This window comes from Astatotilapia calliptera, chromosome 16 (assembly GCF_964374335.1).
Source record: "Astatotilapia calliptera chromosome 16, fAstCal68.1, whole genome shotgun sequence".
Classification (NCBI taxonomy): Eukaryota; Metazoa; Chordata; class Actinopteri; order Cichliformes; family Cichlidae; genus Astatotilapia; species Astatotilapia calliptera.
The window spans coordinates 8,643,332-8,657,182 of NC_137437.1; the positions used below are offsets into that span (position 1 = coordinate 8,643,332).

General features: G+C 45.9%; 1 protein-coding gene across 1 annotated transcript; it reads left to right on the forward strand.

Moving 5' to 3' along the window:
• Window positions 1-12,184: 12,184 nt before the first annotated feature.
• Window positions 12,185-13,604, forward strand: LOC113008540 (trace amine-associated receptor 13c-like). The gene is made up of 2 exons (XM_026146012.2): window positions 12,185-12,357; window positions 12,791-13,604. The coding sequence occupies exons 1-2, from the start codon at window positions 12,185-12,187 to the stop codon at window positions 13,602-13,604; spliced, it is 987 nt and encodes a 328-aa protein (XP_026001797.2).
• The last annotated feature ends 247 nt before the right edge of the window (window positions 13,605-13,851 follow it).

Sequence of the window (13,851 nt, forward strand, 5' to 3'; positions counted from 1 at the left end):
CACTAACGCGAGTCAAACACAATGATCAAGTGAAGAACAGCAGTCATCGTCTGGCTTAAATGCTGGTTGCGTTAATAAGCCTCAGGTGCTTCCTCCTCCAAGGGGCGTGGGCCGAGGGCGTGGGCCGAGGGCGTGAACCCCGGCGAGATACAGGAAGAGAGAGAAAGAGAGGAGGCGAGAGAGAGAGAGAGAGAGAGAGAGAAACAGCTGATGAGCGCCCTGCTGATCCCCCAGGCTGTGACAGTATCAATAATATACAAATCTTCAATGCTGTGAATGCCCCTGTCGTACCAAGTTTTGATAGTTTATCATTCCAGTCCTTTAGCCATAAAGGGATGGCATTAAGATTTGCCGCCCAATAATACGTGTGCAAGTTTGGCAGTGAAAGCCCACCTACAGTGGGGCAAAAAAGTATTTAGTCAGCCACCGATTGTGCAAGTTCCCCCACCTAAAATGATGACAGAGGTCAGTAATTTTCACTAGAGGTACACTTCAACTGTGAGAGACAGAATGTGAAAAAAAAAATCCATGAATCCACATGGTAGGATTTGTAAAGAATTTATTCGTGAATCAGGGTGGAAAATAAGTATTTGGTCAATAACAAAAATACAACTCAATACTTTGTAACATAACCTTTGTTGGCAATAACAGAGGTCAAACGTTTACTATAGGTCTTTACCAGGTTTGCACACACAGTAGCTGGTATTTTGGCCCATTCCTCCATGCAGATCTTCTCGAGAGCAGTGATTTTGGGGCTGTCGCCGAGCAACACGGACTTTCAACTCCCGCCACAGATTTTCTATGGGGTTGAGGTCTGGAGACTGGCTAGGCCACTCCAGGACTTTCAAATGCTTCTTACGGAGCCACTCCTTTGTTGCCCGGGCGGTGTGTTTTGGATCATTGTCATGTTGGAAGACCCAGCCTCGTTTCATCTTCAAAGTTCTCACTGATGGAAGGAGGTTTTGGCTCAAAATCTCACGATACATGGCCCCATTCATTCTGTCCTTAACACGGATCAGTCGTCCTGTCCCCTTGGCAGAAAAACAGCCCCATAGCATGATGTTTCCACCCCCATGCTTCACAGTAGGTATGGTGTTCTTGGGATGCAACTCAGTATTCTTCTTCCTCCAAACACGACGAGTTGAGTTTATACCAAAAAGTTCTACTTTGGTTTCATCTGACCACATGACATTCTCCCAATCCTCTGCTGTATCATCCATGTGCTCTGTGGCAAACTTCAGACGGGCCTGGACATGCACTGGCTTCAGCAGCGGAACACGTCTGGCACTGCGGGATTTGATTCCCTGCCGTTGTAGTGTGTTACTGATGGTGACCTTTGTTACTTTGGTCCCAGCTCTCTGCAGGTCATTCACCAGGTCCCCCCGTGTGGTTCTGGGATCTTTTCTCACCGTTCTCATGATCATTTTGACCCCACGGGATGAGATCTTGCGTGGAGCCCCAGATCGAGGGAGATTATCAGTGGTCTTGTATGTCTTCCATTTTCTGATGATTGCTCCCACAGTTGATTTTTTCACACCAAGCTGCTTGCCTATTGTAGATTCACTCTTCCCAGTCTGGTGCAGGTCTACAATACTTTTCCTGGTGTCCTTCGAAAGCTCTTTGGTCTTGGCCATGGCGACGTTTGGAGTCTGACTGTTTGAGGCTGTGGACAGGTGTCTTTTATACAGATGATGAGTTCAAACAGGTGCCATTCATACAGGTAACGAGTGGGGGACAGAAAAGCTTCTTACAGAAGACGTTACAGGTCTGTGAGAGCCAGAGATTTTCCTTGTTTGAGGTGACCAAATACTTATTTTCCACCCTGATTTACGAATAAATTCTTTACAAATCCTACCATGTGGATTCATGGATTTTTTTTCACATTCTGCCTCTCACAGTTGAAGTGTACCTCTGGTGCAAATTACTGACCTCTGTCATCATTTTAGGTGGGGGAACTTGCACAATCGGTGGCTGACTAAATACTTTTTTGCCCCACTGTATGTGTTGGTCTTTCCATAAATTCTTTTCCTGTGTGAGGTGATTTATTATTCCATAAACAAGAAGAAAACATTCGATTTAATTACTTGAATAAAGTCTTGATGCATTCTCAATCATCCAGAAAAGTAAATCTCCAAAAGTTGATTCTGTTCATCTGGACGTAGCGTTTTGTGAGAGAAACGTTTCCTCACTCACCCAAGTGACTTCTTCAGCTGACTGCAGGTTTCCCCAATCTTATTAAGAGTACATTTGCATAATGACTGAAACCAGCCCACTGAAGGGACAATGGGCTGGGAGGTCAGTTCCTTCATCATAATTATGCAAATTCTCATGACCACTGATCAACAACCACTGACCAAAACCCACTGACCAAAGACCAAAAAAATCTAAATCTTGAGCCCATAAAAGAGGTCAAAGTAACAGAACTCTACTCAAGGTTGACAAAAAAACAATACTGATAACTCAAACAAGCTGACTGTTAGGTTTAATGTATGTATTGTAGGTTGCCATTTAGAAAGCTAGAATGCTTCTGTTTGCTATCTCGGTAACCTAAGCATATGACTACGTACATGACTTTGATAAGGGGAACAAGCAGCCTTGAGAAGAACAGATTCTACCAACAACAATCTGGGAGAGCTGCACTCCCATCATATAACCACACACAATGTATAATCACGCTTGCACAGCACAATCACACTTTGTATCTAGTTATAGTAATTTCTCATAGGTAATACAGCAACAAGCTTTATGAATATTCATGTGTATAACCAATAAAAACCACCTGCAGGGGGAAAGCAAGTTGAAGTGGGTTGGAGACAGCTGCTTCCCCCTCGCGAGTGAAAACTTGAGCTCTGTGTGACCTTGTTCCTGAGTGAGTTTCTGTTTTATCCAGCAGTATCAGGGGTAAAACTCTGACACTGACCTAACTAAACAAGATGAAGGGGAAACTTAAATAGTGGCTGATTAGCCCACAAAAACACAAAAAGGGGTAAAAACACACAAAGCCTAACTGAAACTAACATAACAAACTAATTCTAAACCAAAACCAGTTATTCACTGTCCTTTAAATTAATTCCTATATTTAAAGACAGACAAATGTGAATCCAGTGTTATGTATAAGCCTCTACACTGATATTGCCACTGTGTGGCTGAAACTGCAGCCATCACACTGACAAAGAATATCCATGCCTCATCCCCATTAGAAAATTGAATGGACCACTTAAGAATATTGAGGAGGAGAGTAAAAACAACCATGGTCCAGAAGAGCTTGGTCGTTTTTACTCTCCTCCTCAATATTGAACCCTTAACAGACTCCATTAATTTTCAGTACACTCATAATGTCATGGTACAGAACCTGAATCATTGCTTTAAAACCTGGGCTGAAAGCAAAAAGCACTCAAAGTTTACCACAAATATTGGTGTTTAACCCGGTCAAAAGTTTTTTGTTGGTCTATAAAAATGAGACCAATATCTATGTCCAAAGAGCTAGAGATTTTCAAAATATCTTGAATTAAAGTGATATTATCACTTATTAGTCTGCTTGTTTGGTCTCCATGAATGACAGAAGCCATCATATCCCAAAGTTTAGTCCCCAAGGCTTTGGAAAGAATCTCACAGTCTGAACACAGAAAAGAGACTGGTCGCCAGTTTTTCAAATTGCATAGAGCTCCCTTCTTTGGTAGCAGAGTAATGACCACTCTTCTAAAGCTCAGAGGCAGAAAGCCTCTATGCAGACTATTCGTGATAACCTCCAGCAAATCCTCATCCATCACCGACCAAAAAGATCTGTAAAATTCGACAGGAAGACCATCTATGCCAGTGTGATGCCTGTTGTACTCCTTAGCATCTAACATCCTCTTCAACTTTTCTACCTTAGTGAACATAATGATGTCGGGCCAGGTAGGATCCAGAAGAGAAGGAAGTATTAGCACTGTGGTGCAAAGCTGAGCTGAGCTGTTCTGTAACCACTCTGAAGGGGGATAGATCTATAGTCAAGAAGAGCCAGATAGGAATCCCTGGCTTTTTTAACAGTTTGAACAGCCAGTACCAATACTCTTTGGAAACCTTGGACTGCTGGTGAGATGCTTCAATCTATATGATCCATGACCCATATGTAACTGCAAAAATGCCAAAGAGATGTCATGAAAACTGAGGGCCATTATCTTCCAAATGACTTCCAAAATACCATGGTTTGCAAAAATAGACCTTAGATGTACAATGGCATTTAAACACAATATATAATCACATATAATGTAATGTGTAAAGACTTATATCAAATGATAAAAATAGATTTTACAGCGTCACACCAACAGTCACAGGACATGCTTTGACCTTTTTCCATTAAATGTAAATACCTGAATCAGTCACAAAATTATTGTCAACTGCCATAAATTATTCATAATTATCTGCCCATACTGACCATGGAACACCAGTATGATGAAACTTAAGACTATAGTTTATGAAAAGTTGAATGAGTTGTTATAAAAATTACAAATGGATAAATTCATGGAAGATGATATGCTTTATCTAAAACATGAGTAAAGATGATTTGGTAATGTGACTTTAAGTTTGTACAACAAATTAATTTATGTTCTGACTAAGCTATTGCAACCTTTGAAATAAGATCTCAAAGGATTATTTACACTCATGAAAACTTCTTTTTCCATATGACTATCCAGTTGCTGAGTTTGCAGGCAGTTTTTTTTTTTCTCGTATGTGCATCGAGACTTGGTGAGGGATGGTGAAGGAGCTCAGACCCTGGTTCAGCCCGGAGAATTGTGGAGTTAAAATGTATTCATGGTGAAATTTACGAATATCCTACGAATGGGACTATATGGTTCTGTGCGGCCTACACACAGTTTAATGCTTATCCTATGCCCTGAATTGACGAGCTCCGGGACTGATTGGGCACTGCTCTTTTTTCACAACACTAGATTTGACCAAGGGATACTGGCAAATTAACTAGTCTCCAGAGTCTAAGGAAAAAATGACCTTCTACATCTTGTATGGCTTTTGCCAATTCATTTTCAGCTCTGCTTGTTCAGAGCCAGGCCACTTTCCACTTTCTCATGTACAGGGTGCTGCAACCGCACATGCATGTGCTGCTGCCTACTTGTATGACATTATCAAAGACAATGACACCTGGTCGGCGCATGTACAGATGATGGCCATGATGCAGGAGTCTCTGAGGCAAGCGGGGCTCTTGGCTGCCCCCAAAAAGTGTGCTTTGGACATACGGAGGTACAGTATTTGGTGTACCACTTGGGGATGGGCAGGTGCACCCTCAAACAGGAAAGACAGCGGCAATCGAATCCTGCCAGACCCCCAAAACCAAAAACAGAGGTGAGGCGGTTTTGGGGGGCTGGTCAGCTGCTATCACTTTATTTACTGACCAGCCCCCTTACCTACCTGTTTTGTCAGCAAAAGGATCAACTGTCAGGGTCCTGGGTCTGAGCGACCCAGGATCCCTGATCAGTTATGGACTAATATTATAATATATATTTTGTATTGCTGTCCCTCGTTATCCCTGCTTGTATGTGTGTGTGTGTATGTGTTTCTGCGGGCGCCTTCAGGCCTGGTGGGTGTGGCCTTGCTGGCGGACTGGCCACACCCGAGCTGGTCTGTTTGTGAGTGTGAGCTTACCAAGTGAACTGAGGGTACTAACTACTGCCTCTATTTTCCCAGGAAGGATTGCTGGATGAGAGGGCAGCAGACACAGAGTGCACTGGCACTAGGGAGCAGGCACATGGGCACAAACACTGGGAGAAGACACGGAGTGGAAGTCGGGAGCACACGGGGATGTATTATTGTTGTGTATCAGTTCCATCACTGTAAATAAACGCACTGCTTGTACATAGAGCACCGCGCCTGGGTCCTCCTTCTCCACACCCCCCACGGTTTGCCATGCCGAACCGTGACATCAACTGTGTACAGCAAGAAGTTGTCTGAGCGAAAGAGTGCTTGGCGATCCAGGGGGTGACCAACATTCAAGTTCAAGATAGAGAGAGAGTTACCTCCTATTAGTATTGTTACCTCCTATTAGTTAGAAGGGACAGTGTGTTTGAGTGTGTATGCATATGGGTGTTTGTGTCCATAGGCTGGTGGATACTGATGTCTCTGTCACTGCCTTAATTGCATTGGTATCCAGCTCTGCAATTGTTCAAGTTCAAGGTGATCAGTGGGTGTGTGTGTGTGTGTGGCACAGTGTGATTTATGGCTGAGCTGCAGGGGAGGTGTGGAGGTTTCAGCGGAAGTGCCAGGTCATGCTGCCTATTATCGATTAAACACATCTCCCTTAATTTGTCTCAATATTACTCTAGGAAAGTCTACCTGACTAGGTAGAGTTAAACTGAGTGTATGGAGTCCTGTGGGGGGTTCTGCCATAACCATCTTGTTACACTAGTATGTAAGTAATCAAAAGACCTCATCATCATCAACCCACTGTCATGGTCCTGGGTCGTTGACCCAGCGTTTTGTGTTTTGTGATCATTTTCCTCTGTTCTAGTTCTTCGGTGCCCTCCCCCCTTGTGTCCGGTTCAGGTTCTAGATTTCCTGTTTTGTTCTGAAAGTCTGTGTCTGTTGTCATTGTGTTCAGCTTGTCTCCTCCGGTCCTCATGTGTATTGGGTTCAGCTGTTCTTCCCTCCTGTGTGTGATTACCCGATTACCTTGTGTGTGTATATTTAGTGGGTGTCGGTCTGTGTTCATTGTCGGCTCGTCTGCGTTCTATGGTGTTCCGTTCCTGTCTCTGCCCCACACCCCTTTTGTATGCTCTCAGGTTTGTCATTTAGTTCTGCCAGTTTAGGTTTCTTCAGTTGTTTTCTCATGCTTCGTTGTCTGTTCTGCCACTGTCACCTGTAAATAAACCCTCACTCATATCATCAGTCGGCTGCCTGCATTTTGGGTCCTCCTTTCCTCCAACACCACACGGCTCACCCCGCCAGCCGTGACAGTACAAGCCGACCAAACATGGACCCAGCAGCATCCGCACCTTCCCAGGAGTTTCGGGAGGAAGTAATCGACTCCGTTTCAAGGTTGGTCAACCTGTGGCTCGAACGTGGAGAGGGAGAGGAGTTTCACCGCGCTGTAGAAGCCAGGCTACAGTAGCTAATTTCTTCTCACTCCTGGCTACTGGACTCTCTTCACCCGCTCGCACAAGACTTCATTCTTAACAAGCTTCACCTCCAGCCGCTACCGCTTCCCAACCCAGCCCGGCGGTGAAGGTTTTGCCCGGCCCGCCGGAGCAGTCGGCAGGGAGGAAGTGACGATCACGCCGTCAGCGCGTCACCCCACAGCCGGATATTAGGACTTCAGAACTGCCGGCTGTGGTGAGTGAGAAGGACCCTTTTTTGGACTGTGGGACAGTTTATTCAGGGGCCTTGTTTTGTGCAGCAGATGACAAGGAGAACTGTTTGTTGGCTGTTCATTCTCCTGCTCAGCTGTCTTTACCCCAGTTAGCTTCCCAGCCAGAAGCTCAGTTAACTGCCCAGCCGTCACCTCCATCTCATTCAGCCTCACTACCCATAGCCCAGTTACAGTCACAGTCAGACTTATTAGACACCATGTTACAGTCCATAGCCCAGTCAATAGCTCAGTTGGTAGGAGACTCATCAGCCTTATTATCAGCTCAGCCATCGTCTTCACCAACTCCTCCTGTACAACAAGTTGAGTCAATCCAACCCGAAAAGAACTACACTGAACAAAAATATAAACGCAACACTTTTGTTTTTGCTCCCATTCCCCATGGGATGGACGTAGAGACCTAAAATCCATTCCAGATACACAATATAACCATCCCTCCCAAACAGTGGTCACAAATCAGTCCAAATGTGTAGTAGTAGGCACATCTGCTATATTGAGATAATCCATCCCACCTCACAGGTGTGCCACATCAGGATGCTGATCTGACATCATGAGTAGTGCACAGGTGTACCTCAGACTGCCCACAACAAAAGGCCACCCTGGAATGTGCAGTTTTTTGCGCTATTGGGGGTCTGGGGACCCAGAAGCGGTCAGTATCTGGTGTGACCACCATTTGCCTCATGCAGTGCAACACATCGTCGCATGGAGTCTATCAGATTGTCAATTGTGGCCTGTGGAATGTTGGTCCACTCCACTTCAATGGCTGTGCGAGGTTGTTGGATATTCGTGGGAACTGGTACACGCTGTCGTATATGCCGGTCAAGCACATCCCGAACATGCTCAAAGGGTGACATGTCCGGTGAGTATGCTGGCCATGCAAGAACTGAGACATTCTCAGCTGCCATCTGCCCTGAACAATGTGAACCATGATTCATCCGTGAAGCGCACACCTCTCCAACGTGCCAGACGCCATCGAATGTGAGCATTTGCCCACACAAGTCTGTTACGGCGACGAGCTGGAGTCAGGTCAAGACCCCGATGAGGACGACGGGCATGCAGTTGAGCGTCCCTGAGACGGTTTCTGACAGTTTGTGCAGAAATTGTTTGGTTGTGCAAACCAATTGTTCCAGCAGCTGTCTGGGTGGCTGGTCTCAGACGATCTTGGAGGTGAACCTGCTGGATGTGGAGGTCCTGGGCTGGTGTGGTTACACGAGGTCTGCGGTTGTGAGGCCGGTTGGATGTGCTGCCATATTCTCTGAAACGCCTGTGGAGACGGCTTATGGTTGAGAAATGAACATTCAATGCGCGGGCGACAGATCTGGTTGACATTCCTGCTGTCAGCATGCCAATTGCACGCTCCCTCATTGCTTGTGGCATCTGTGGCATTTTGCTGTGAGACAAAACTGCACATTCCAGGGTGGCCTTTTGTTGTGGGCAGTCTGAGGTACACCTGTGCACTACTCATGATGTCAGATCAGCATCCTGATGTGGCACACCTGTGAGGTGGGATGGATTATCTCAATATAGCAGATGTGCCCACTACCACACATTTGGACTGATTTGTGACCACTGTTTGGGAGGGATGGTTATATTGTGTATCTGGAATGAATTTTAGGTCTCTACGTCCATCCCATGGGGAATGGGAGCAAAAACAAAAGTGTTGCGTTTATATTTTTGTTCAGTGTATTTTTCAACTGTTCATTCCAAGCAGAGAGACAAACCACCCAATATTGTAATCAGTCCTCAAAAGCTGGCCAGTTCAGAGACTGTGAGTGTGACTCTGGACCCCTGGAGGTTAAGAAGCCAGCTGAGGACTGCACCCGGCTGTCGCTGCCTGAGCTGAGTCAATGCTCTGTGCAGCTGCAGGCTGCTTTGTGTTTGCCAGAGGCCCGTGCGCCTGCTGGCTCTGATCCGTCCCTGCCAGAGGCCCGTGCGCCTACTGGCTCTGATCCGTTCCTGCCAGAGGCCTGTGTGCCTGCTGGTTCAGCCCTGCGTGTGCCAGGGGCCCCTGTGCCCGCTGGTTCAGTGACTATTTCCGCTGGGGGTTCTGGAGAGCCCGGCCAGCACTTTCCTGTCTCCGCTGGAGGGTCCGAGGGGCCCGTTCAGCCGCCTGAACCCGGCTTCAGCTTCATCTTCGCCTGGTCCGGCATCTGCATCCTCAGCGTCGCCTGGTCCGGCTTCAGCATCCTCAGCGTCGCCTGGTCCGGCTTCAGCATCCTCAGCGTCGCCTGGTCCAACCTCTGCTTCTGCCTCGCCTGGTCCGGCCTCTGCTTCTGCCTCGCCTGGTCCGGCATCTGCATCCTCAGCGTCGCCTGGTCCGGCCTCTGCTTCTGCCTCGCCTGGTCCGGCCTCTGGTTCTGCCTCGCCTGGTCCGGCATCTGCATCCTCAGCGTCGCCCGGTCCGGCTTCAGCATCCTCAGCGTCGCCTGGTCCGGCCTCTGCTTCTGCCTCGCCTTGTCCGGCCTCTGCTTCTGCCTCGCCTGGTCCGGCCTCTGCTTCTGCAGGGGCCACGCAGCCTTTGGGTCCCGAACCGCCGCCTCGACATCGGCGGTCATCTGCCAGGCCGCTAGTTGGGCGTCATCGTCGATATGGACGACCTCCCAGACGCCGCCGCTGCCTTCCGCGTGGCCGGCCTCCAGACTTGTGTCACTGCCGCCGTTGCTGTCCGCACGGTCGGCCGCCTGAACTGTTTCCTTGTCGCCGCCATTGCTGTCCGCACGGTCGGCCGCCTGAACGGTTTCCCCGTCGCCGCCGCTGTTGTGTGCACGGTCGGCCCCCTGAACTGTTTCCACTTCGCCACCGCTGCCTTCCGTGCAGTCTGCTTTTGGATCTGTGTCGCCAACGCGGCCGGCCTCAGACGATGAATCGTCCTGGACTTCTGAGTTGTCAGCCTCCGGGCCGGCCTCCTGAACTGTGTTTTGTTATTGAACTCCAGCATGTGTGTTTGTGTTTTGGACAATTCACTTGGTTCGCTGGAGCTTGTTTTTGTTCGGTGTTGGTCCCTCCGTCCTGGGCCCCCGCCGCCCGCCCTGGGTTGGTCGTTTGTTTTTGTTTTGGGCTGTCTGGAGCCAGCCCTTGGAGGGGGGGTACTGTCATGGTCCTGGGTCGTTGACCCAGCGTTTTGTGTTTTGTGATCATTTTCCTCTGTTCTAGTTCTTCGGTGCCCTCCCCCCTTGTGTCCGGTTCGGGTTCTAGATTTCCTGTTTTGTTCTGAAAGTCTGTCTGTTGTCATTGTGTTCAGCTTGTCTCCTCCGGTCCTCATGTGTATTGGGTTCAGCTGTTCTTCCCTCCTGTGTGTGATTATCCGATTACCTTGTATGTGTATATTTAGTGGGTGTCGGTCTGTGTTCATTGTCGGCTCGTCTGCGTTCTATGGTGTTCCGTTCCTGTCTCTGCCCCACACCCCTTTTGTATGCTCTCAGGTTTGTCATTTAGTTCTGCCAATTTAGGTTTCTTCAGTTGTTTTCTCATGCTTCATTGTCTGTTCTGCCACTGTCACCTGTAAATAAACCCTCACTCATATCATCAGTCGGCTGCCTGCATTTTGGGTCCTCCTTTCCTCCAACACCACACGGCTCACCCCGCCAGCCGTGACACCCACAGCTTATTGTGATGGCATGGAAAAGCTCTGGGGAGTGTGAATTGCTCACTTATGCTGAGTCCCTCCTATATTAACCACCCTCGATGAGTAATATGGCTCTATTTAACTAATAGAGCCATATTACATATTACTTAATGTTCAGTCTCGAACAGTTCTTGACCAGCTCACCAAGTGCATCCAAATCACATGACCGATTGAGGAAAAAGGACCATCATCGTGTCTCTGTTTCAGCTTGCGCTAAAAGTGTGGACTTGAAACAGTGTGTCAGTCAAAAACAAAGGAAGTTGCAATCTCATCAAAAATCAGCGATACAGGTCACACAGAAAAAGACCACAAATACAGACACCTGCAGAAACACTGGCAATGACACTGCCAACCACACGTGCCATAATACCCAATTAACTGGTATTTGTAATATAGACTAACACTACATTAGATCAGCTTAATATAATGAACTAACTAGAACTAACTAACAAACTTTATAAATTACAAATTTGTTCCATTTATTCCGCCCTAGTCCGTGGGTGAGAGAGTTCCTCCCAATGTATGGTTTTCATGCTGGTGTTGCTTCAGCCCCTGGCTCTTTCGAGCACTACACATCTGATGCAAACGTCAAAAGATTTAAGATTTATCAGAAATAAGTACAGTATCATAGCAAACAGACTGCATGAAAGTGCCAATGAAACCTTGTCTTGTCAAAAAACTAATAGCAGACTGATTGCATGTTGTTGGACTTGTTTTCCCATTTCATCATTGGACCCAATACAGTCATTTTTACCAGAAAAGTTAAAGCAAATGGATATGAAGAAATAGTTGGTTAACAAAGTTGCTGTTCTAGCCCTGTACCATCAGCATCTGTGGTAAATACACTTTAAAAAAAAAAAAGAGAATTACCTCCGATTAGTATTATTAAAAAAGAATATGGTTTGAAGCTGATTAATAATTGTGACCCTTGTGTATTAAGAAGATATTAAACCATGACAACTTCTGTAGTGACAAGCTGTAGGACTGGTTTTAATAGTTCAAATAAAGAAGACATTAATACGCTTTGCGTGACATAGTGAGTCTGACAAAGTGGAAGTGCCGATTGTGCGCAAAGAAATAGGAGGGACAGTGTGTTTGTGTGCGCGTGTGTGTACGTGAGTGAAGACGAGGGGATTGGAGTGGGGGTTGATAAATCCACCCTACGGCTCTGATCACAGAGCAGCAGGAGCTGGACATGCCTAATGGAGATACAGAAAGTGCCCGCGCTTTGTTTTCCACAATTTCTCAACAGCTCCTGCAGAAAGCCGACACTTCATTGGTCGAAAGCCGTGCTGCTGAACATTGTGTTCTCCTGTATCTCTCTGCTCACTGCTGCTCTAAACCTTCTCGTCATCATTTCAGTCTCCCACTTCAGGCACAGATGATTTTTTTTATTGACAATAATGAAATGCAACTGATAAACATCTCTGTTTTTAATTTTTACTTTCGTTTTGTTAGATAAATAAATATCTTTGTCTCAGTTATCACTGTTAAGTTGAATAGGCTTCTTCATGTCTTAATAATGAAACATTTTCACTAAGATGGTTTTAACATGATTGACAAAACATTCTCAGTGCAGCTGTCAGCAGTCTTATTTTCATCCTAATCTTACACTTCAGACACTTCAAACTGAAATTGCTTAGTGATGAGTGGAATCAATTTTGCATGTTCTTGGTGTATTTTAATCACAACTGAAATATTTTATTTGCCTCGATTGAATCATGCCTTATTAATAGGACTTTTTCACTGATGGAATTTTTACTGAAGACCTTTTGAAATGATGAATTACTTTTTTTTTCTCTTTGTAGGAAACTTCACACACCAAGTAACATCGTCCTCCTCTCTCTGGCTGTCTCAGACTTTCTTGTGGGTCTTCTGTTGATGCCAGCAGAAATATTAAGAAGCACGACCTGCTGGGTACTTGGTGATCTTATGTGTTCTGTTTATTGGTATCTGACCGGCAACATTATCTGTGCTTCAATAGGGAACATAGTTCTAATATCAGTTGATCGTTATGTGGCTATTTGTGACCCCTTGCATTACCGCACCAGAATTACTGTGAAACGAACCAAACTCAGTGTGTGCTTATGTTGGTTTTATGCTATTTTCTACTGGAGTCTTTATATAAAGAATATCCTGATTGAACCGGGCAGGTATAATTCCTGCTACGGAGAGTGTATGTTTGTCAGCAGTGATATTGCAGGGATTATTGACCTTTTTTTATCTTTTATTGTTCCACTTTCTGTCATCATAGTTCTTTATATGAGAGTATTTGTGGCGGCTGTGTCCCAAGCTCGTGCCATGCGCTCTCATGTTACATCTGTCACACTTCAGCATTCAAGCAATCAAGCAAAGAAATCTGAGCTGAAAGCAGCCAGGACTCTGGGGGTTCTTGTAGTTGTGTTTCTGTCATGTTACTCTCCATTTTACTGCTATTATCTTGCTGAAGAAAATGTGGTCAATGATCCATCTGCATCTACTGTTATCATTATTTTTTACATTAACTCTTGTCTAAACCCTTTGATCTATGCCTTGTTTTACCCCTGGTTTAGAAATGCTGTTAAACTTATTGTCACTCTGCAGGTCTTCAAGCATAACTCCTGTGAGGCCAACATACTATAAAAGACTCTGAACTCTTCTCCAACTAATTTTTGTCATTATTTTCAGCTGTTAGATTTTTTTGGTTTGTAAGCACCATTTTATGTCAGTCATATATAGGGATGGGTACCGGTGTCCGGTGCCATGATGGCACCGGTTCTGACATAAACGGTAGTAACCAGACCGAAAAGCAGCGCACATTTCGGTGCTTTATTTCGGTGCTTTTTTTTCCTGAGCTGTGATACACTTTAGATTCTAGCCAATCATTTTA